At 41.6% G+C, this 21,179-nt stretch overlaps 1 protein-coding gene across 1 annotated transcript in view; it reads left to right on the top strand.

Moving 5' to 3' along the window:
* MTUS2 (microtubule associated scaffold protein 2) overlaps nt 1-21,179 on the top strand; it is a 319,109-nt gene that overhangs the window by 119,488 nt on the left and 178,442 nt on the right. Inside the window, exons 4-5 of the mRNA XM_082074597.1 lie at nt 13,157-15,734; nt 20,419-20,659. Of these exons, the coding sequence (XP_081930723.1) occupies nt 13,455-15,734; nt 20,419-20,659 (2,521 nt within the window). The 5' untranslated portion in view covers nt 13,157-13,454. The remainder of the gene's footprint in view (nt 1-13,156; nt 15,735-20,418; nt 20,660-21,179) is intronic.

Genomic DNA, 21,179 nt, shown 5'->3' with positions numbered 1-21,179 from the left:
TTGTATGTATTAGTTTCTTTTATTGTTTTTTTTTTTCCTGAAGTTTTGTAGATGAGTTAGGACATAATATGGGGAGGGAGGTCACATCATCCATTCCTCTCCTTCAAGGCAATATAAACTGGAATTGCATAATTTCTCGGGGGATTGTCTAAAGTGTTCTTAAAAACATCCAATGATAGTTCCATGTAATCTTATAAAATCTAAGTACAGTGCTTGATTAAGTACCTTAGTGGTATGCAGTGGTTAAGTATGGGACGTTACTACTCTGTTAAGCATTTTTCTTTCTTTTTTCTTGATGTCCTCCAATTTCATATTGAGCTTCCAAAACATAGCATGCTCAGAGCTGTATGTGAGGTGCAGATCCCTCCAGTTTCAAGCAAAAGTAATCCTTAGTTTTCCTGTTAGTGTAACATTTCTACTAACAAGAGTTGTATTACAGTCTGCTTAACACTCCAAACAACTTCTATGCATATTAAATATATTCTATGCATATTCAAAATATATTAAAATGTGGTCAATACAACATATCATATAGTCCATATCCATTCCTACTGTGGTTCTCTGGGAGCACATAGGTAAGTTGTTGTCTCCTGTTTTCCAGTGCCATATCTTTCTATGACTGTTTCCAAACGTCTACAGTATCTTTCCAGTATCTGCTAGTTTTATCTGAGCTACTGTAACTCACTGGTAAATGTTACATTCCATGTCACTGCCACATCCTTGCTGGTTCCAGCATTATCACTGCTCCTAACCCAAGAACAGGGCTCTTAACTGCAAAGTTGCTTTACATTGTGGGTGATCGTTGCTTCATCCCTGGAGTGATGAGCAAATGATGACTGATACAGTTTCTGGGTTCTGTTTTGGGCAAAATGCACTGTGTCTTGTTCAGAGGAGTTTCCAGCAGTATGTAATGAAATTATCCTTGGTTCCTCTTCCTGTGAATCTGTCATTATTAGCGTCATGGAATAATTTGGTGGCAAAGGCCTTCTGGAGGACCCCTAGTCCAGGCCCTGCTCACAGCTGGACCAACTTCCCCATTAGGTCGAATTACTCATAGGTTTTTTAAGTGACATTTTTAAAAACTTCCAGGATGGAGATCATGTAACCCCTCTGGGTGACCTATACCAGTGCTTTACCCTGTCATTATGATTTTTTTCCCTTTACGTTCGGCTAAAATGTTCCTTATTGCAACTTGTTCTTTACTTTTTCCTTCTCTTCCTTTAGCTGGGCACTTATAAGTCTAACTCTATCTTCTCTATTAAATATTCCCCTTTTTAGATAGTTGAGGACAGCAATTAGATCCCCTCCACACTCCTCTCTTCCAGGCTGAACCAAACCATATCCCTCAACCTCTCTTTGCACATCATGTGCTCCAGATATGTAAGCATCTTGGTGGCCCTTACTGGATCCTCTCCAGTATAAGCATACTGAGGCCCCACACCTGGATGCAGGTTCCAGATGCCTCATGCGTGCAAAGCAGAGGGAAGGATCACTTGCTTGATCTGCCAGCTACTCTCTTGTTGATGCGCGGTCAGCCTTCACTGCTACAAGGACACACTGCTGACTCATATTCAGCTTGCCCCCCACTGGCACTTGTCCTCCAACCAGCTCCAACAGCAAAGCTGGAAAGTCTTGAGCGGCCCCTTGGGAGGCTACATCTTTCTCCCTCGAGTCTGCAGACACAGTGAAACTGGAGAAAGAAGGAAGGAAGGAAACTTGCATGTGCTTCCTTTGCAATACCCCATTCTTTGGAACTAATTTCCATATTTTGCCAGGAAGCCTGGCTGGTCTTCAGTACATGCTGGAAAGCCTGAACCTCTTCCCAGCTTCAAAAGGAGGGGAAAAAGTTGTATGGCTGGGATAAGTAGAGAGTGGGACTACTGCAAGTTGAGGCATGATACTTGAAAGAAACGCTTGTTTCTCCTTGGGCTGAGGGAGTGAGTGCTTGCTGGGTGTTATTCATTTGATCTGTACCTGATACATAGTAAAAATTCCTGATGCACAACTGTGGGTGCTAATCAACAACATAAAAAATAAATATGAGCATAAAACTCTTATATCCTATCATTTTATTGTATATAAATTTGCTGTTGAAAAATACAGTAGGAAAAAAAAATCCCTAAAGCTCACAAATAAAGTATTTCTTATTTTATTTGTACACGTAAGGAGTGCATGGTAAATAGAAAGGTGATAGAGTGCTAAAGCTGAATCCAATTTCTGATAATTTATGAAAACAGGGATGCAATCTTTTGACAGACAAGATGCTGCAAATGTTTTTGGTTTTGTTTTTTCTAAGCAGAAAAAAAATTAATTATTTACAGAGCAGCATTTACTGTGCAGTACTCAGAGTACACTTTCAGGATCAGTAGCAGCAGGCAGGTAATGCATTAGTTGTGCTTGACCTTTCTGAATAGTAAGATTTTATGTTCTGCCTTCTGTGCTCTTAAATGAGAGCTTCCTTGCCAATTCGCCCTTGGTGAGCCCCCAGCTACCACAGACACATGGTGCATGGTGGGCAGCATGGCATTACTGCTTCTGCACTTCTAGCTTCTAGGTCAGTCAGAGTGGCTTGAATGGAGTAATTATATGTGTTCCTTCTGCTTTCCTAACAGCTGGAGTCACACCTGGAAATCTACTTCATGTGCTTTACAGAGACTGGTAGGAAAGTACGACTATGAATAAAAACACGCTAAGCTTTATGTCCTTCCCTAGGTCCGTGTAACTGGAGTCCTCTAGTCCAAAGTCCAGTCTGGATTTTACCAGAGTTTTCATCTTTCCACTGTTTTTAAAACAAGTTGACAGTGTTTTTGTTCCCCTTAGGTATCAAGTCACAAGGAAAAATATTTTGGTAATGTAGGTCAAATTATGGAAGATGATTTTTACCGGAGTTAAAGAAAATGAGCAGAATTTCTGATAATGTTTTACATTTGCATTGCATTTTACTGATGGGTTGCCTCTGTATGTTTTTGAAAGTTTGACAGCATTACAAAACTGGTGGTGGTTCAAACTGAAATGTGTAAACCTAGCAAACTAAAATTAGGGTCCCAAATTAATATTTAGATGTTCAGTTAAGAACTGACACATTTATTTGCCATTGAATTCGGTAGAATTCAGAAAATTATGTGGAAAGACAGTTTATCCTTGGTTATGATTGAAATTAAACTGAGTTCAGCACCAGTTCTAACTGCTTTATCAGCAGTGGGTAAATTTGCTGGAGTAGACAAAGCTTCTGTCTGTTTTTTTGCTCAACAGGAAGCAAATTTATGAACTTTTTTCATGTTTGAGTATTATAACTAAATATGTTTTGCTCTGTCTCCCAGATGTTTTTTGGAAGGCAGGAAAAATTTAGCAGTCTTAGCAAAAAAAAACAACGATCATTTTGGAAATGTTTCACAATCTCCTTTCTGTGTCAAGATTTCGTGCAGTATAGAAATAAATTAAGCAGTGTTTTGGGGCCCAACACATCCACTGTCCAGCTGTTGCAGATTTTATGATAAACTGTAGTTCATGTTTTTGGATAGAGAGGGACATAGTAAGTTGCTGGCTCGGCTGCGCAGGGTGAAGGTCCCCAGAATGGATGGACAGGATCCCTTTGCTGCTCCCTCCCGTCTGACAGGGGAGAACAACATGAGCTAATGGTGCATCTGCAACCTTCCCTACTGTCTCCTATTTACATTAGTGGCACTGTGCCCAAGAGTGCCAGGTGCTGAAGCTGTACAGGCATGGTGGCCCTGCTGGCATCCAGAGGCAGACGGAACAGTGCAAAGGGCTGTCCCCACGCCTTGTGTTTGGGGTCAGCCCTGGGGTAACGTGGCCATATGTAACAGGTGGGATGAGCTATGGCAGCATGGCCTTGGCTTGATGTGTTGTTTTTCTTCTGTTTGTCTCCACTTGTTTGGGAAGAATCAGTTTTTGCCTTGACTAGGCTTGCTTCCAAGAAAACTTCTCTGCTGCATTCTTTCTTGCCATTTCATTTACTCTCTGGTGCTTTGGGGTGATCAGTGATAAACTTGTCTCCTTTTGCCCTTTGATTCAAAGATTTCTTGTACTGCGTGTGTTCTGCTCATGGCTGTGGCATTATAGGTCTATGGGTCTATAGGTCTATAGCTCTGGGATGAGGTCTTGCCATGCTTGGTGTACCAGGTCTTACTACTCAAACAGCCAGGTTGCCCTCATCTAATATAATCTCTGTACACAGTGTCTTTTGCTGAGGTTCTGCTGTTTGTTTTCCTTTGAAGTCCTGAACTCAATAGCATTGTACCTTAGAAAGTATGAGCTGTTCCTATACCTTTAACCAGTTGTGCTTGTTTGGAATTGCAATAAAACCAGACATTTGTTCAAGATAAGTTGCTGTGGTTATCAAATCAGCTTCCTGGTTGCCATTGCTGAGACGATCAGAGACTTCTGCCTTATGAGGGGGGATCTGATTAATAGGATTGCTTATGTCAGAGTATGTTGTCTTATGCTACAGTGATTATTTGAAAGCAAATGGAAATGTTAAAAAAAGAGGTCTTGAAAAACAAATATTAAGGCTTATGCCTTGTGGAGACTTGATTGATGTTAATAATTAAAATAATTTATCAGTTTTGATAATGAGAATCTTTAATCCCAAATCCCCTACTCCTTTGAAATTATAGTAAGCAAGATCCTTTCCACGTAATGTGCTTTGGGAATTCATTCCTCACAGGTAATAAATTATTAGGGTAGCTCTTCAGATTTGTGTTACAAAATGGAGTTTTGAGAAAACAAAACAAAACAAAGACCCCAAACTCACACATTTACAAGATTCTTATGAAAAGGAAGTATTAATAATTTGTATATATTATCTGGGAAGGGTTTTTTTATCTGTTTGCATTGAAGGTATATTGATCCCCACAGGATAACTGGAAGTCAATTAAGTAGCTGTACAAAGATTTCTGCTCTTTGCATGGCAGAAAAGGTTCTGTGTCTGTTCCTCAGAGAGACCAAGCAGCCGCAGGTTGCTTTGGCCAAGCAGTTGCACTGTTTCCCATCCGCATAGGGCCTGTGAGATAAAACACTCCGGTGCTGAAAACCGGTATTCAGCCAAAGGAAAAACAGTGTAATCTCTTTGCTCTCCCTGCTGGCCTGATGTTGTCCCGTTGCCATACATAGGCAATTAAGGATATATATAAATGCTTCTAACATGGAACATCTTTTATTCAGAAATGAAAGCTGCACTTGCAAACCAGTTATACATTGTGATACTGCCAGGAGCTGCAGTGATTTCCAGGGCTGGGGTTTCATGCTGGCACCTGATTTTTCAGTCCTGTTTCTTCAGGTTGAGGAGAGACATGCTGCCACCTTCCTTCCCCTGGGAAAACCAAGAGCCAACCTTGCTTTAGCACCTTTACCTTTGACTGTGCTTTTGGTAGTGATGCAGGTGGCCATGATTTCCAGCAGAGAGTTATGCTGCTTCCCAGGGATCTCTCAGTGATGTTGTATAAGCAAATTGCGTTATATTACTGCATACTTGAGCCCAAAATCCCTGAGGAAAGAGAGCGAAGAGTGAAAACACACAGGACCTAGAGAATGAGGCCATACTCCAATTTTTCGCTTTCCGGTTGATTCTGATGGTAGGCAGGACCTGGGCTGAATCATTCTCAGCAGCCCTCCTCCAGCTATGTTGCCATCTTGTTCATCATGGGCTCAGTTTTCAGGAGCTCAGGAGCCTGGTGAGTGGCCATGTGGGTATGTGGCCATACCTGGCACATTTGGTGTGTGTGATGTCTTTTGTGTGACATGACAGCTGGAAGTAAAGAGGAAACACTGACTCAAGTCAAAAAAAGAAGACGACACATCTCCTCATGGGCCTAGTGAAAGGGTGAACCAGAGTTGTCCACAGGGCTCATTATCACCCTGTTATTTAGGAAAAATAAATACTAATTTGGGTAGAGGAGGTAACATTTCTGTGTCACCCGACTTGCCATTTAGAAAGCTTTAAAAAGGTAAACATTAAATAAATTTTATCTTGACATATTACTTGCAACTGTAAAGCAAAAAAGTTGAATTTAGAAAATTTTGAAGGCAAATTTTGTGGCAATTATTTAAAATCTGTTTTCTTCATAATAATTTTGATAAAAGTAATTTGATAAAACAGCATAATTTCATTAATAATTTTGATGAACTAAAACATGCCTTAGCAGTGAGTAAAAAGTTAAATATAACTGAAAAAATTTGTTTTGGCATATGAAACCTGTAATTCCTTACCATTAGCTATTCTATATCCAGTTTTTATATCTATATTTATATAGATATAAAATAGGTAATCATGTAAGTAATGAAAAGATTACAATTGATTGACTATAAAGGCATTAAAACCACTAAACCACAGAAATTCTGGAAATGCTACAGAATCACACTCTACAAAAGCCTCTAATATTCTCAGTTTTACAAGTGAATAAGAACTGCCTTCTTATCATTTTCCAGTGTGTAGAAATTTAACATTTGCTTCACCATTTCTCTTCTCTGCCTATGTCTCAATGGCTCATCAGGCAGAAAGTTGCCTATCTGAAGTACTGTCCTCTTCATGATATACAGCAACGTTTCCATAGAATCTGCCAACGATGAGATTATGCTGCAATTTGCCCAAACAGCTGGATCTGCTTCATTATGAATAGAAACCATCGGGCAGTGTATCCAAATTTTAGTTCTCAGCCTTCCAAATCACATTAACAGAATTGTCACATGCCTGGGTGAGTGCTTCTACACCACTTCTAATTAATTCCGATTGTATGTTACTCACTCCAAGAGGTTTATTGTTGTGTTTTTTGGTTTTGTGTTTGTTTTTTTTTTTTTTTTCTTTTTAATGTCCCTTTCAACTTCCATTGCCTTTGGAAGTTGTTTGTTATGATTTGGGCTTCTCAAGAAGAAACTCCCACCTCCTTTCCTTCCAGTGCTATTTCATGCATGGGGCTCAGTTCTTGGCAGTAGCTGAGGTGGTATCTCTCCTCACTCAGGCTGTGGCTGGTTTGCCAGCCCTCCCCAGTGGCATTTCTAGGGACAGCTGCATATCAGGAGGCTGCTCTTCATGCCAGTTTTCTGTAGTAACTGTAAGAACTGCATGTTTCCTGTCTCATACAAATATATTCCTCATGTTCTTTTCATCCATCTTCCTCCATTGCTGCATTGGTCAGACAATGGGAGCATCTTCCCTGTGGGATGAGATTTTTTTCTTGGGGACCATTTCTGCAGCAGTTTATCTATGAGTGCAGTAACACAGTCAAATATCCTAGTCATGGCTGTCTTCTGGGAGGATAAACACCCCGTCACACCTCTTGGCCTCCTCTGAGTCACAACAGAGTGGGCTGATGTGCAGCTGGAAGCATGATCCTCGCCCCCCAGCAGCACAACCCACAGGAGCTGATCTGTACCTCACCATCTGCAGGCACTGGCTCAAGCCCTTCCATTTAAAAACCCATTGCCTCTTTCTTATGTTAGTAGCAAGAGGCAGATGGTTAATAAGGTGTGGTGGGTTGACCCTGGCTGGACACTAGGTGCCCACCAAAGCTGCTCTATCACTCCCCCTCCTCAACTGGACAGTGGAGAGAAAATATAACAAAAGTCTCCTAGGCTGAGATAAGGACAGTGAGAGATCACTGAGCAATCACTGTCATGGGCAAAACAGACTAGACCTGGGGAAATTAGTTTAATTTTTATTACCAATCAAAACCAGAGTAGGATAATGAGAAATAAAAACTAACTCTTGAAACAGCTTTCCCCCACCCCTACCTTCTTCCCGGGCTCAACTTCACTCCTGAATTCTCTTAACTCCTCCCTCTGAGTCGTGCTGGGGGACAGGATCAGTTCATTGCACGTTGTCTCTACTGCTCCTTCCTTGTCAGAGGAAGAATACCTGACTACTCTTCCCCTGCTCCAGTGTGGGGTCCCTCCCACAGGAGACAGTCCATGCTCCAGCATGGGTCCTTTCCACAGTGTGCAGTCTTTCAGGAATAGACTGCTCCAGCCTGGGTCCTTCATGAGGTCGTAAGTCCTGACAGCAAGCCTGCTTCAGCTTGGGCTCTTGTCTCCATGGGGCCATGGGTCCTGCCAGGAGCCTGCTCCAGCTTGGGCTTCCCACAGGGTCACAGCCTCCTTCAGGCATCCATCTGCTCCAGCATGTGGTTCTCCACAGGCTGCAGGTGGATCTCTGCTCCACCATGGACCTCAGAGGGACAGCCAGCCTCACCATGGTCTGCACAACAGGTTGCAGGGGAATCTCTGCTCAGTGCCTGGAGCACCTCCTGCCCCTCTTCTTCACCAACCTGGGTATCTGCAGAGCTGTTTCTCTTACATATGCTCACTCTTCTTTTTGGCTGCAGTTGTGCAGGTTTTTTTTCCCCCTTTTTAAATAAGTTATCCCAGAGGCGCTGCCACCGTCACCCTTGGCCAGTGGCAGGTCCATCTTGGAGCCGGCCGGTGTTGGTTCTGTTAGACATGAGGAAAACTTCTAGCACTTTCTCACAGAAACCACCCCTGTAAGCCCCCAGCTACCAAAACCTTGTCAAGCAAACTCGATACATAAGCTATTCAGGTGCTTATCATACACTATATACTGAAAGAGCTATCAGCCTAAGCTGTGCATGGTGTTAATAGTACAACCAGATGGTTTTGGTGTATCTTACCGTAAATATTCTGGTTTAGACTTTCAGTACTGGGATGGGTAAGCAGCTGTGACAGCCTGCTTTAGGAAACGTTTATACAGGAGTCAAACTTCTCAACACATTTCAGGTTGTTTTTCTTTATCTCTACTTTTATTTTGCTGTGTGTTTTGATAATTCTTTTGCATATCTCATAATTATTACTGTTCTATTTTTGTTGCAAATTGAAAACAAAACATACTGCCAATAATGTGGTAATGTTTTACCATTTTTCTTTTATTTGGTGTCTACTGAGGATAACAATATTTCCATGCTGCTTGTTTAACCAAAGGAAAAAAAAAAAAGCTGCTGTTACTATTTAGAAGCAAGCTGCTGCTTTCTTTTCTCCATTCAGCTGATTTTACAAATTTGAGCTCTGCTGATACAGTCCATGCTGTATGTCATGGTACAGAAATCATCCAGCTCAGCTTCGCCTTCTCCCTGGTGTCTCCAGAGCGTGGGGTGGGACCTGACGGCTAAATACAGCTTAGGATGGAGCAGAGCGTCGGGGTGGAACTGCATTAGCAGACAGGAAGGAACTCTTGTAGGCTTCTTCCCTAGATCATCATTAAATGATGTTTTATAATAAAGGCTCTTAAGAGATTGACATCTCAGAAGGAAAGTGATACTGCTCAAGTCAAACAAAAATATTTAATTACGTTTTTGGCTCCTTGAACTTTTCTCGTCCCTGTGGCATTCTTAGCTAACTGTAGTCTGGTGGGTATCATTTTATTTTACATACTGCCTAGCATGTTCACTTCACTTTGTAAACTTTTTTCATGAAGATAGTTATTGTATCTTTCCAAGATGCTGTGAAATGGAAAGCTATGAGTTCACTCAGCAGTTCAGAGGAGACACTTTTACACTATACAGTATCAAGAAATGTTTACTTATATCAGGGTTTACATATACCAAGTCCAGTCTTTAAGACTTGCAGTCATGTTTCTTGTCCAGGGTCCCCAGTGAAATGCTGCTAAGTGATGAGGTGGTGTCATTGCTGGGATGGAGTCCCCTCGTACCCCCTGCACCTGCACTAAAGAGGGCATCTGAAGAGTTAGGAGGTTCACATCTCTGTCATCTCAGAGCCTCTGCACAGCAGAGAGTGACTTTTGGTGTGTGGATGTCAGGCAACACCAGTCTAGAAAGGCAATCAATAAAAAATAGAAGAAGAGCCAGCAGAACCCAGGCACAGCTGAGTCTTTTCATCTCACTGACTCCAAAGAGCATGGTGAAGTTGAGCTGAGACAGTGCCATGTAAAATAAACTATCCTGCAGAAAATAGAAGACAAGACTTCTTAAATAGAAACTGTCTATAGAAAAACAAATCTTCCAAGGTCCCAAATGGAGCATAAACCCAGACATATTACTCTCAAATATGCCTGTCACAATATATAAGTCTTTATTACATTGACTGAACTGAAACCAAAAGCTTGTGTTCCTCAACAGGGTAAACTGGATTAATAAGGTGTTAATTGACATCGATATGTGATTATATTTTTATATTAGTTTAGCAGCAGTCCTGAGCTGTTGGTATGTTCTATAGTAGAATGCCATCTTGTATTATTTTCAAACACAGAATAATTGTTCTGTATATTCATTGTGACAGCCACTGTAAAAAAAAATTACAAAGTTAAACAGGCAATACTTTGGAGAAGAAAATATTTTTAGGTAATTGTATGCATGCTAATTGTAAGGATGTATTGGCTTCTTCAAGTCTGTGACATCCTTAATATGAAACTGCATGTCACCAGAAGAGATGGACTTGGAAGGCTGGATGCGTACGGTCCATCCTGGAAGGTGTTAGCACAGGATGAACCACCTTTCCAAGGTTTCCATCTGACTCTGGAAGAAGCATAGGAGCAATGCTGACACTGCCTGAGATAAATCTCTGCCTAGACAGTATTTTGTTGTCCCTTCTCTTAAAGACAGTGTAATTATACATACATTTGAAGTCCGTGTGTTTGGCCAGGATTGACTGCTTTAAGGGGTTATCTCAACTGGCAGTATACTCAGGTTGTGCAATGCCCTGTGTCTGAGAGGGGACAGATCTTTCCTGACCCTCATGTTGATCAGTTTGTGACAGCAATAGTAAATCAAATTATTTGGTCTGGTGTCTGAAGCATATCGGCATAGCCTGTCTCAGGTGCTGTGTGTGAAGGTGTTTTGAATGAATATAGATATTTTCATGATGTTTTTTTTCAAAACTATCCTCACTTGTAGTGTTACTAATCATATTGGGGGCAGCATAGACAAGAAGAACCAATGACATCCTAGCATCATGTTCATAATCTTACATACCTTAATTAACTTTGTTCTAAACCCCTGCAAGCAATTTAGAGAAGAAACTAAGTGGGAAATTAATGTATTGCTCTAGTTGTACATTTGAAACGTGGGCAGCCTGATATGATACTTAGGGTTCAATGTACATCATTATCATAATTTCCCAGTTTATTTATATATACTGCCATAGCACCTGAAGGCTCAGTGTCTCTGGGAGCACAAGGCAGAAAAGGAGCAACTGGTGGGACTTAGGAGCTCTGAGTCGAGGAGTGAAGTTGAGTCTGGGAAAAAAAAAGGAGTGAGGGTGAGGGAAGGTATTTTAGTCTTTGCTCCTCACCATCTAACTCTATTTTAATTGGCAATAAATTAAATTAATTTTCCCCAAGTCAAGTCTGTTTTGCCTGTGATGATATTCGGTAAGTTATCTTCCTGTCTTTATCTTGACAAATGAGCTTTTTCATCTTGTTTTCTCCCTGTGTCATGTTGAAAGAAGAGTGAGAGAGAGGCTGGGTGGCCATCTGGCAGCTCAACCACCATGGTCTGTTAAAGCTACCACCACAATCTGTTGAAGTTTGGGCCATTGGATGAGGATGAGTTCCCTCCATCTTTTTCTCAGCTCCCCAAAGCTTTCCTCACTGCACATTCTATTAAATTTGCCTTTCTTCATAGGAGAGTTCTTCCAGCCTCTGATCATTTTCACGGCACTCACTTTTGGTACCACAGAGTGTTACCTTTTGCCAGCTGAGGGAGAAACATGAGCTGACCAGCCTCGGCTCCCTCTGGCACCCATTAATGCCCCTTCCTAGCTAAACAAACAAATAACAGACATGCTTTACCCTGTGAAGAACATTTAGAGTTTACCTTTCAGGTTGAATATGTAAATTCTGGTATTGTCATTTCTTTGGGGGAAAAAAAAAAAGAACAACAAGAAGTGGACCAAAACACTCCATAATGCATGTATTTAATTTAATAAGTATTAAATTCTTTTTTCTCTGGGAATAAGAACAGAACACAGAATTAGTTTAGAAGTCTTGCTTTACAATGCTTTGCACATGAGATCTTTATTAACACAGTTCTGTGGTGTTGAAGTGAAATTCTTAATACTGTGTTCTGTTTCATGAATTAATTGAATTAGTTATTGTTTACTGAAGAGCTGGAACTATGCCAGGAGACTGAATCCAGACTCAAACAACATGTGTGTGCACCGTATAAAGAAACTGGACTGAGCTCAGAGCCAGATTTTGTGAGCAGAGCTGAACTGAATGCGAAGGCTTGGAGGACCTGCTCATAGTGGGTGTTAGAAACACAATCCCAGACTTGCACACAGATGCTGTAGACAGAGCAGTGGACTTAATCAGCACTTCTAATTAGTGCCCCTGTGAACCCTTGATTAGAAACCCAGAACAGCTGGGAGCATTGCAGGTGCTTTGAATTCTACCTTCTGGGAACGGTGGAGCATGTTCCAGTTTCCAGTGTCAATATTTCTTTATTATGAAGCATATGAACATAACAGGGTACATGAAATGTCTCAGACAGAGGACAAAATCTGGCTCCCAAAGCCACAGGTGGTAGGGAGCCCAACGGAGCTGCCCTGGATTGGGCTGGTGTATAATCTTCTATATTTGAACATACACATATGTAGCTGTCTCAGAAAAACAGTTTTTCTTTGCAGGCCTCCAGCCACAGTTTTTGCTCTCTTGGCACTGATAGATCTGACTGAGAAATGTCAAAGGGGATGGGGTGTCAGCACAAGTATGCCAGTGATTTGTACAAGGCAAGGAAACACAGAAATGTCCCCTAATGGAGCTGGAATTTTATTACTTACAGTTTGTCTATACAGTGCTGCATTAAATGCATCAGTAGACACTCCTGGTATAATAAAGACACTGCTATAGCCATAAGAAAGTGCTTAGATATTCAGTGTGGGGTCCTATTCTCACCTAGGTATTTATGCCTCTATTGCCAGTTGTAAATCTATGTGGCTTAAAAACAGCAGCAACCACTCTTCTAACCAGGACAGTTTTAACTGTGTCAGATATCTGTGCCACACTAGGGATCTTTGCTGGGAGCAAAGCTGTGATTGAAACAGGTTCTAACATGTTTGTAAGTGTTGTAACCTCAGGTGTACCTGGAAGTCTTGCTGATTTTAACTTTGGTTTAGTTAGCGTGATTCCTGACATCAGAGTAATGTTGTCTATTTTTTTTGTTTTTCCTCATAGGCTGACTGGATTAACTGGCTCCCGTTCAGACAGAACTTGGCAGATCTGTTCTGCTTTTGTTGAACTTCTCTACTGCACATCATAAAGATTTCCTAGATCCAGAGGCTGCACAAAAGACACCTGAGCAGCACAAAAATGTGACTCTGACAAGAGACTCCAGGCTTTCTGACAAGGAATTTTCTGCTGATCAGTTTATAATTTAAATGTATAGACAAAGAATGCGTAGTAGTTAACTTGAAACAATAAGCCTTTCTCATTAATTAGGACTGCCAAAAAGGCAGTCACCTGAAGCTTCAAAATGAGTGCTCCCTTAATCCCAAACAAGTCATGTTATGCCCAGCTTCAGGACAACTGCAGCGAAATAAAAAATAATAATGAAAACATAGTGAGTGTGGGGGATACCAATGCCAACCAAATTGTGGCAAAAGTTGGAACCACTGAAGGGGATGTTAAGAAACCTGATTTGACAGATGAGAGTGGGAATATACACCCTGGAGGATCAGAGAAAGTTACTCATCTGAGTAAACTTCTGACCTTCAAAGATTCGCGGACCTGTCACAGCCGTGTACAGGAAAGTAAGCTGCCCTCCACCACAAGCAGGGAAATGGGGAAAGATTGTAGGACCAGCGAAGCTAAGGATATATCGAGGCATATCAGGATTAGCCGAGGACAAAGTCTGTCCAATTTAAAAAGTAGCACAAATGATGCCAACCTGGAGGTTATTTCCAAAGGTGATGTTGACTTCACCCAGAACTTTTCTAAGGGTAAAATGTCCAGGAATGTGGAGATGGAGAAGATAAAAAGGCTTTCTTTGGGAAGACCAAGTAAATTCTCTCCTCAGTCTGAGTCATTCACAAAAGACTGCGTTGGCCGTGTGTCCTGTAAACGTCTGCTTTCTGCATCATTGGACTCCATTGACAGGTCACACCATTTGATAGGAAATACAGAGAAATCACAAAAAACATCCACAGATCATTTTATTGGGATGGTATTTCATCCACTTGACAATACCTCAGAGGAAAATATTGTATTTTATTCCAAACCAGCTACCTCAGGGAACAAGAAAATAAATAAACTAGAAAACGTACCAAATGTTAACATTGAAAGCACACTACATACTTCTAATTCTCAACAGTCAGCTGTTAAGCCCAGTGAGATTCCTAGTAAATCAGAAGCACAATTAGGTCAGGGTGATAAAAGCAGAAAACTGGAGCTTAAGACTGCACTATCTCTACAATCTAAAAATACGTGTCAACAGAAGATTGAGAGAATTATGCTGGTAGAGTTGCTGGGATGTCAAAAAGATGAAAATACAGCAATGCAGGAGCAGAAAGGCTCTGGGTCTGACACATCAAAACCTCAAGCATCTCATTTTCAAGACATCTGTAATAAAGTAGAGGATCCATTGCCAAGCCAGGTGGTAACCTATCCTGATGACAAATTGCTAAGTGATAATGTCACCATCAGTGAGGAAGGGAGAGGAAGCAATGACAGTAACAACAGGGCAGCTAGTCAGGTTGATGAGGAATACTTTCCTGACAAAGAAGTGGAAACAATATTCCCACTCACCTGCAGTAGTAAATCCAGTGGCAAAGTGACACCTAGAAAAAATGAAAATTTACATGAGGTTGATGCAGGTTGTGCTGAAGCAGTTGGTGAGCAGATATCTCTTATACATAACATTAATCTACCTGACAGCAAACCTTTGAAAGTTAATGAGAACAAACTGATGCTAGTCAAAGGAAGTACTGAAGATCCTACTGTACCTGCTTCTGATCTTTTGAATCAACATGGAGCGTGCAGTGCAGAGACAGTGACAAACCAACCACCTGACAACCATGACAGTGATGTGGAAACCTCGAACCTTTCAGCTCCTAGTAAAAAGACAGCTAATGCACAGAAACTTTCTCCAGATGAAGCACCAGAAAGCTGTAAGGTTTCGGCAAAAGCTGATGCATTTTTATGTGTCCCAACCCCTGTGCGCCCGGTGGCAATGCTGGATGTTAATAGTCAGCCTGTGCTGTCGAACAGTAATTTGAAGGACCTTTATGCACTTCATGTTGAAAAACTGTCACCCTCTTCAGTCCTACCTCCCATTGACAGTACACAGTTGTTAAACATATCCCCTAAAGTGCCTATCAAGACTGCCTGCAGCAGTGCCATCCCAAAACCTATCCTGGTCCACTCCAAGGGCTCCCTCACAGATAAGGTGGATGTGGACAGTGACTGCAGTGAAAAGCTGGAAGAAAGCATCGAGATGAAACCTGCCATACCCAGGCCCAAACCCGTGAGACCTAAAATCATCACATACATTAGAAGAAACCCTCGTTCAATAGAGCAGCTTGACCCTTCGTTTGCGCCAGCAGGGCTGCCCTTCAGTACCCCTGCGTGTGGCATGCCCATCTCTACAGAACAGAAGACATCCAACGGAGGGGAGGCGAAGCCCCCCAATGTCCTCTACGACAAATTTAAACCTGACCTTCAGAAGCCAAGGCTCTTCAGTTCTGGGCTGGTGGTGTCAGGAATTAGGCCCCCGGGCCATCACTTTGGTCCGATGAGCGAGAAGTTTCTGCAGGAGGTAAGGAGGCATCTTTCACAGCCTCTTTTGTATGCCAGGTGGTGATCATTTGCTTACTTGTTGCTGCTAGAAGTTAGTTCTCAAACCTCAAATAAGAAATAAATTCTAAATCAAGGCAATGTGTGACCATTAGAAATAAACTGACTTAACTGTTTCTGGCACTGACCCTGTTGCAATGTCTGATCTGTGGCTGGAAGTTGTCACTGTGTTCGTCCAGTGTTTCCCACCAAACCAGTCACCTGCTAGTAGTATAAACAGGAATGTTTAGAAAGGAAAGGACATGTTTTAATTTATCCATAAAAGGATTTTTTTTTTCCCCAAGAAGAGCTTTGGGAAATGAATGTGATTTGCCCACAAAGGACTTTTCCTCCTTAATGGGAAATTTGGCAGGTTTTTGCAGACAGAGTGCTAGAGGTCTAAACTAATTCCTTTCTGTTTAGCTGTACTGAAACCCAGGGACTATCAGAGCTTTCGTTAGATTATACATATCACACAGGAAAATATTTTAATTCCATGTATTATATTGATCTGCACCTCAAAGATGAAATCTTCTTTCCCTGGAAAGCCTTCCCTAGCGTCAAAGGGTGATTTAAGTCCCTCTGTCCAGTTCTGGCTCCTGATGTTACATTGTGTTTCCACTTTGATAAGCTGGACAGGAGCCCTGGTTCCCTGAAATCCCTGCTGGGAGGTGAGCAGAGTGGAGGAAGATGGACCTTGCTTGGAAGGTGAAGAAAGAACAGGGAAGAGGGAGCTACATTCAGTTCTGTGATGCTCCCTTGCATCTGCTTTGAGACATGTGGTAGCTCAACAACCAGGCTTTTTTATATAAATACTGAAGATAACACTAGTGTATTTAATTTTAACCAGTCTTTAAAAAAATATTTGTTGCTTTTTTTTTTTTTTCTGTGTGTCTTGTGGTGTTACTGAGGCTATTTTAATGCCTGCCTCATTCTGCATACAGCATTTATCAAAGGAATAGCATTGAAATAAATTGGGTGACAGTGTTGACAATCAGAAGTCAGCAAACACCCGAATTAGGATATCATGTCTGACTTTAGATTGGCCCTTATGGCACGTTAATAGACAACCTACTGAAGTGATCATGGATTATAGTTTTCCAGAAAACACCATGTCATCCCAAACACAGAAAGGACAGTGCTCACTGCCCTTTCCCCTCTACCTTCAGTTTCCAGCTCTGTCCCTTTATTTTGTGTCCCATTATCTGAACTGCCTGAACTGATTTTGATGACTCTTTTCCCAAATAGTTGCCTGAAGCAGGCACTTGGTGAGAAAATTCTTGCTTGAGGTGTTAATGTTTGATGATGATATAAACTAAGTAATACACAGGAAAGCGTTGGGCATCCTTACCTGCTGCTGTGCTGCCAGCTCTGCTCGGGATTAACCAACCTATGGAAATTCATGTATGCTCCAAGTATTTGCTTCAGACTTTCCAGCTCTTTATAACAAGTTCATCAAATGGGGTGAGTGGGGAATGAGCAGACAGCCACACACAATAAAACTCTGAGCTGAGCTTCCTTTCAGTTGACAGGCAGCAACAGATCTTTTCTTTAAAAGTCATTCATAGAAAAATCTAGTACAGGATGCTAATCAGGATCTTCAAAAAAGTAACGTATTTCTTGAGAGATATTGGGGTAAATTATGGCTGGACTTGATGATTTTAAGGATGTTTTCCAACGAAAATGATTCTGTTCTAAAGCCTCTCACTTCTCTCAGCTTGGAAGAAGATGGAGTTTTTATGCTTGTGAATGTGTGTATATAGTGAAATCTGATCGGAATAAATTCACCAGGGAGAGAAAATATAACTGAATCTTTTCCAGGAAAACAATCTCATATCCAGAAGTTTAAAATAAGAAGCTAACCATCTTCTGCAGTACAAATCTAGAGAATCATCTATACAGTAAAAACCTGCAACCAAACTTGTAGAAATAGGTCATAGGAGTATAATAAAAAAGGGAACTGGATGATCTAATGGTAGGAAACAGGACTGCAAACAAAGGAAAAAATATAGCACAAAAATATAATGCTCAGTGTTTGTTACTTCTGCTCTCCTAGTTCCCGTGCAAAGGCCTCAGAGATTCTATATTTAATCATTTAAGGCCAATCTTGTCTCTTTTAGCATATTAAAGATTTGCTAAATTAGGATGGAAGCTCTTGAAGCAACTAGGATCAAAGCTTTTATAGTCAATGTTGAAGTGCATATTCTAAATGCTTATAACTGCTAAATAGAAATTGATTTGGCATATTATACGCATCATAACTTACAGCAGAGTTAATTAATTGACAGTTACATTTCTTCCTAGGTAGCCTATGGCAGTTTTATGATTAATTTTTAAACAAATTTGGTTCAGAATTCCTATTTCCTGAGCCTTTTTTTTTTTCCTCTGGCCTAAATGGGATGCATTGAAAAAATATTCATGGGTCCTTTCTAGATGATGATGTTTTTACATTTTATACAAAAATGGTAAAGAAGTTGGATTCTACCCCAGAGAGCAAAGGATTCTTTGCAAATGAGAGAGGTGGAAGCTACTGACGTTGCTCTGTGCCTTTGTCCTGAGTCCTAGAGCAGCACAGCGAGGTGGGAGTCAGAGCCCAGCTTGAGTGTTGAAAGATGCAAGGGCTGAATTGGTGAACCAAGTCATTCCCTAATTGCAAGTTCCCCCGTAACAGCCAGTTTGCTGGAAATATTTCCAGCTTGGGACTTACTGTGCTGTCCTCACAGTATACACCCATTGAAATACTGAGGGATTTGTCAGGGATTTTAGCAAACCAGCATCCATTTGTGATGAACAGCAAATGTTTCACATCTGCTCTTTTTTTACTTTGGTTGGTTGGATTTGTTGGGGTTTTTTTTGTTTGTTTTTTGATTTTTATTTTTTTTTTGTGTTTGTTTGTTTTCACCAATTCAAACGGGCAGCTGGGTTTTATAGCTCTGATTTGGAATATTCAACAGGCCCCTGAAAATGTCTTGTGCAGAAATGTGCTCATCTACACAACCAGGTCTCTTTTCAGAAGCTTCAAAGGCACAGATCACAATGAACATTTTACAGTAAGAACATGTAGGGAGTTTTTTCTCACACAACTGATTTGACAATATCATTTCTGTGTCAAAATGAACTTAAAATACCTTCAGCTTTATTTTTAACTATCTAAGTTAAAACCAGCTTCCTCCAAAATTGTATCGCAGTAAGGATATTTCAAATAACTTATAATAAAAATTCAACTTATACACTCTCTTGGTGTAGGGAGGGAGTTGAGGGAGTGCAGTCTGGATGGTCGGGTAGTGAGGTGGACTGTGAACTGGCTGAGGAAAAGAAGCCAGAGAGTTGTGGTCAGTGGGGCAGAGTCTAGTTGGAGGCCTGTACCTCGTGGAGTGCCTCAGGGGTCAGTACTGGGGGCCTGTATCATTCAATGTATTCATCAGTGATTTGGACGAGGGAATAGAGTGTACATCAGTTTACTGATGACACCAAGCTGGGAGGAGTGGCTGACATGCCAGAAGGCTGTGCTGCCATCCAGCGAGACCTGGACAGGCTGGAGAGCTGGGTGGGGAAAAATTAAATGAAATATAACAAGGGAAATTGTAGAGTATTGAATCTGAGTAGGAACAATCCCAAATTCCAGTATAAGTTGAGGAGTGACCTATTAGAGAGCAGCATAGGGGAAAGGGACCTGGGGGTCCTGGTGGACAGCAGGATGACCATGAGCCAGCACTGTGCCCTTGTGGCCAGGAAGGCCAATGGCATCCTGGGGTGTATTACAAGGGGGGTGGTTAGTAGGTCGAGAGAGGTTCTCCTTCCCCTCTACTCTGCCCTGGTGAGACCACACCTGGAATATTGTGTCCAGTTCTGGGCCCCTCAGTTCCAGAAGGACAGGGAACTGCTGGAGAGAGTCCAGCGTAGGGCAACAAAGATGATTAAGGGAATGGAGCATCTCCCTTATGAGGAAAGGCTGAGGGAGCTGGGTCTCTTTAGCTTGGAGAAGAGGAGACTGAGGGGTGACCTTATTAATGTTTACACATATATAAAGGGTGAGTGTCACGAGGATGGAGCCAGGCTCCTCTCGGTGACAACCAACGGTAGGACAAGGAGTAACGGGTTCAAACTGGAACACAAGAGGTTCCACTTAAATTTGAGAAGAAACTTCTCAGTGAGGGTAACAGAGCACTGGAACAGGCTGCCCGGGGGGGTTGTGGAGTCTCCTACTCTGGAGACATTCAAAACCCGCCTGGATGCCTTCCTGTGTAACCTCATCTGGGTGTTCCTGCTCTGGCAGGGAGATTGGACTAGATGACCTTTTGAGGTCCCTTCCAGTCCCTGACATTCTGTGATTCTGTGTATGTCTGTTACTAACATCACCTTTTAGGACACTTAACAGTAACTTTGATTTCACTAATTGAAGGTCTTCCATTCGTCTATTTGCTTTTGGGAAATAAAACAATTCTTTATTTGTGTTTAATTGTGTATTGAGACTGTAACATATATGTTTGTGGAGAGCTATTTATATGGTAAGAACATCACTTTTTGAAAGTGATCATCAGTTTGTAGTGCTCAGAAGCCCATATTTACAAGGAGGCAACATCAGCCTTTATAAGCAATTTAGAGCTTTATGTTTTCTGGATTTATTAATTTATTGCATAATATCTGTATTAATGATTTCTCTGTAGGTGGGGGAAAGGCCTACAAAAGATGAATTTTGCCCTCCACCATATACTCACTATGAGGTCCCGCCAAGTTTTTATCGATCTGCCATGATACTGAAGCCACAGTTAGGACTGGGTGCAGTGTCGAGGTTACCATCTGCGAAGAGCAGGATTCTCATTGCAAGTCAAAGATCCTCAGGTAGCTGTCTCCATCAGCAAGGAGAAATAACGAGTGCTCCCAGCCTCTATCATCCTGATGCTTCAGGTAAAGTATGAACTTTCTTTCCTTCCCTTTAACTGTAGTCACCAATAAGATTTTTTTTTTCAAACAGAATTACCACAAAATGAGCAGCATCTTGACCTGATACTACAAAGCTCGAGCAGCACTCTTTGAGGTGTGTCTGTTTACCCTGGGGCAAGGCTGACTAGGGAGTCTGGGACTTGCATTAAGGTTGCTTGACAGGTCATTGCCAAAGAAGGAGAATCAATTTCAGTAATAATTCTCATTGCATTCTTTTTTATCTTCCACCTCCTTGTAAATGCCTGCAAAATCTTTGCTTTTGTCCTGCAGAAGATAATGGGACATATTCTTCCACCATGAAGACCCCGTTGTTCAATCTGAATATGATGTTCCCCACCTTGTTGTGCTCTGAAAGCCTAAGCAGTGTTCAGATGTGCCAGCAGAGATCTTGATTCTCTGAAGCCCTGGTACACACCTCTTTGGAGACATCATTTCTAATGCCTTTTTCTTCCCAGCTACTGCCCAGCTGAGCATGACCCTGGGC

Source organism: Streptopelia decaocto, assembly GCF_964273445.1.
Source record: "Streptopelia decaocto genome assembly, chromosome: 1".
Lineage (NCBI taxonomy): Eukaryota > Metazoa > Chordata > Aves > Columbiformes > Columbidae > Streptopelia > Streptopelia decaocto.
The sequence above is the reverse complement of the archived record's forward strand: the minus strand, read 5'-3'. Positions and strand labels throughout refer to the sequence as shown.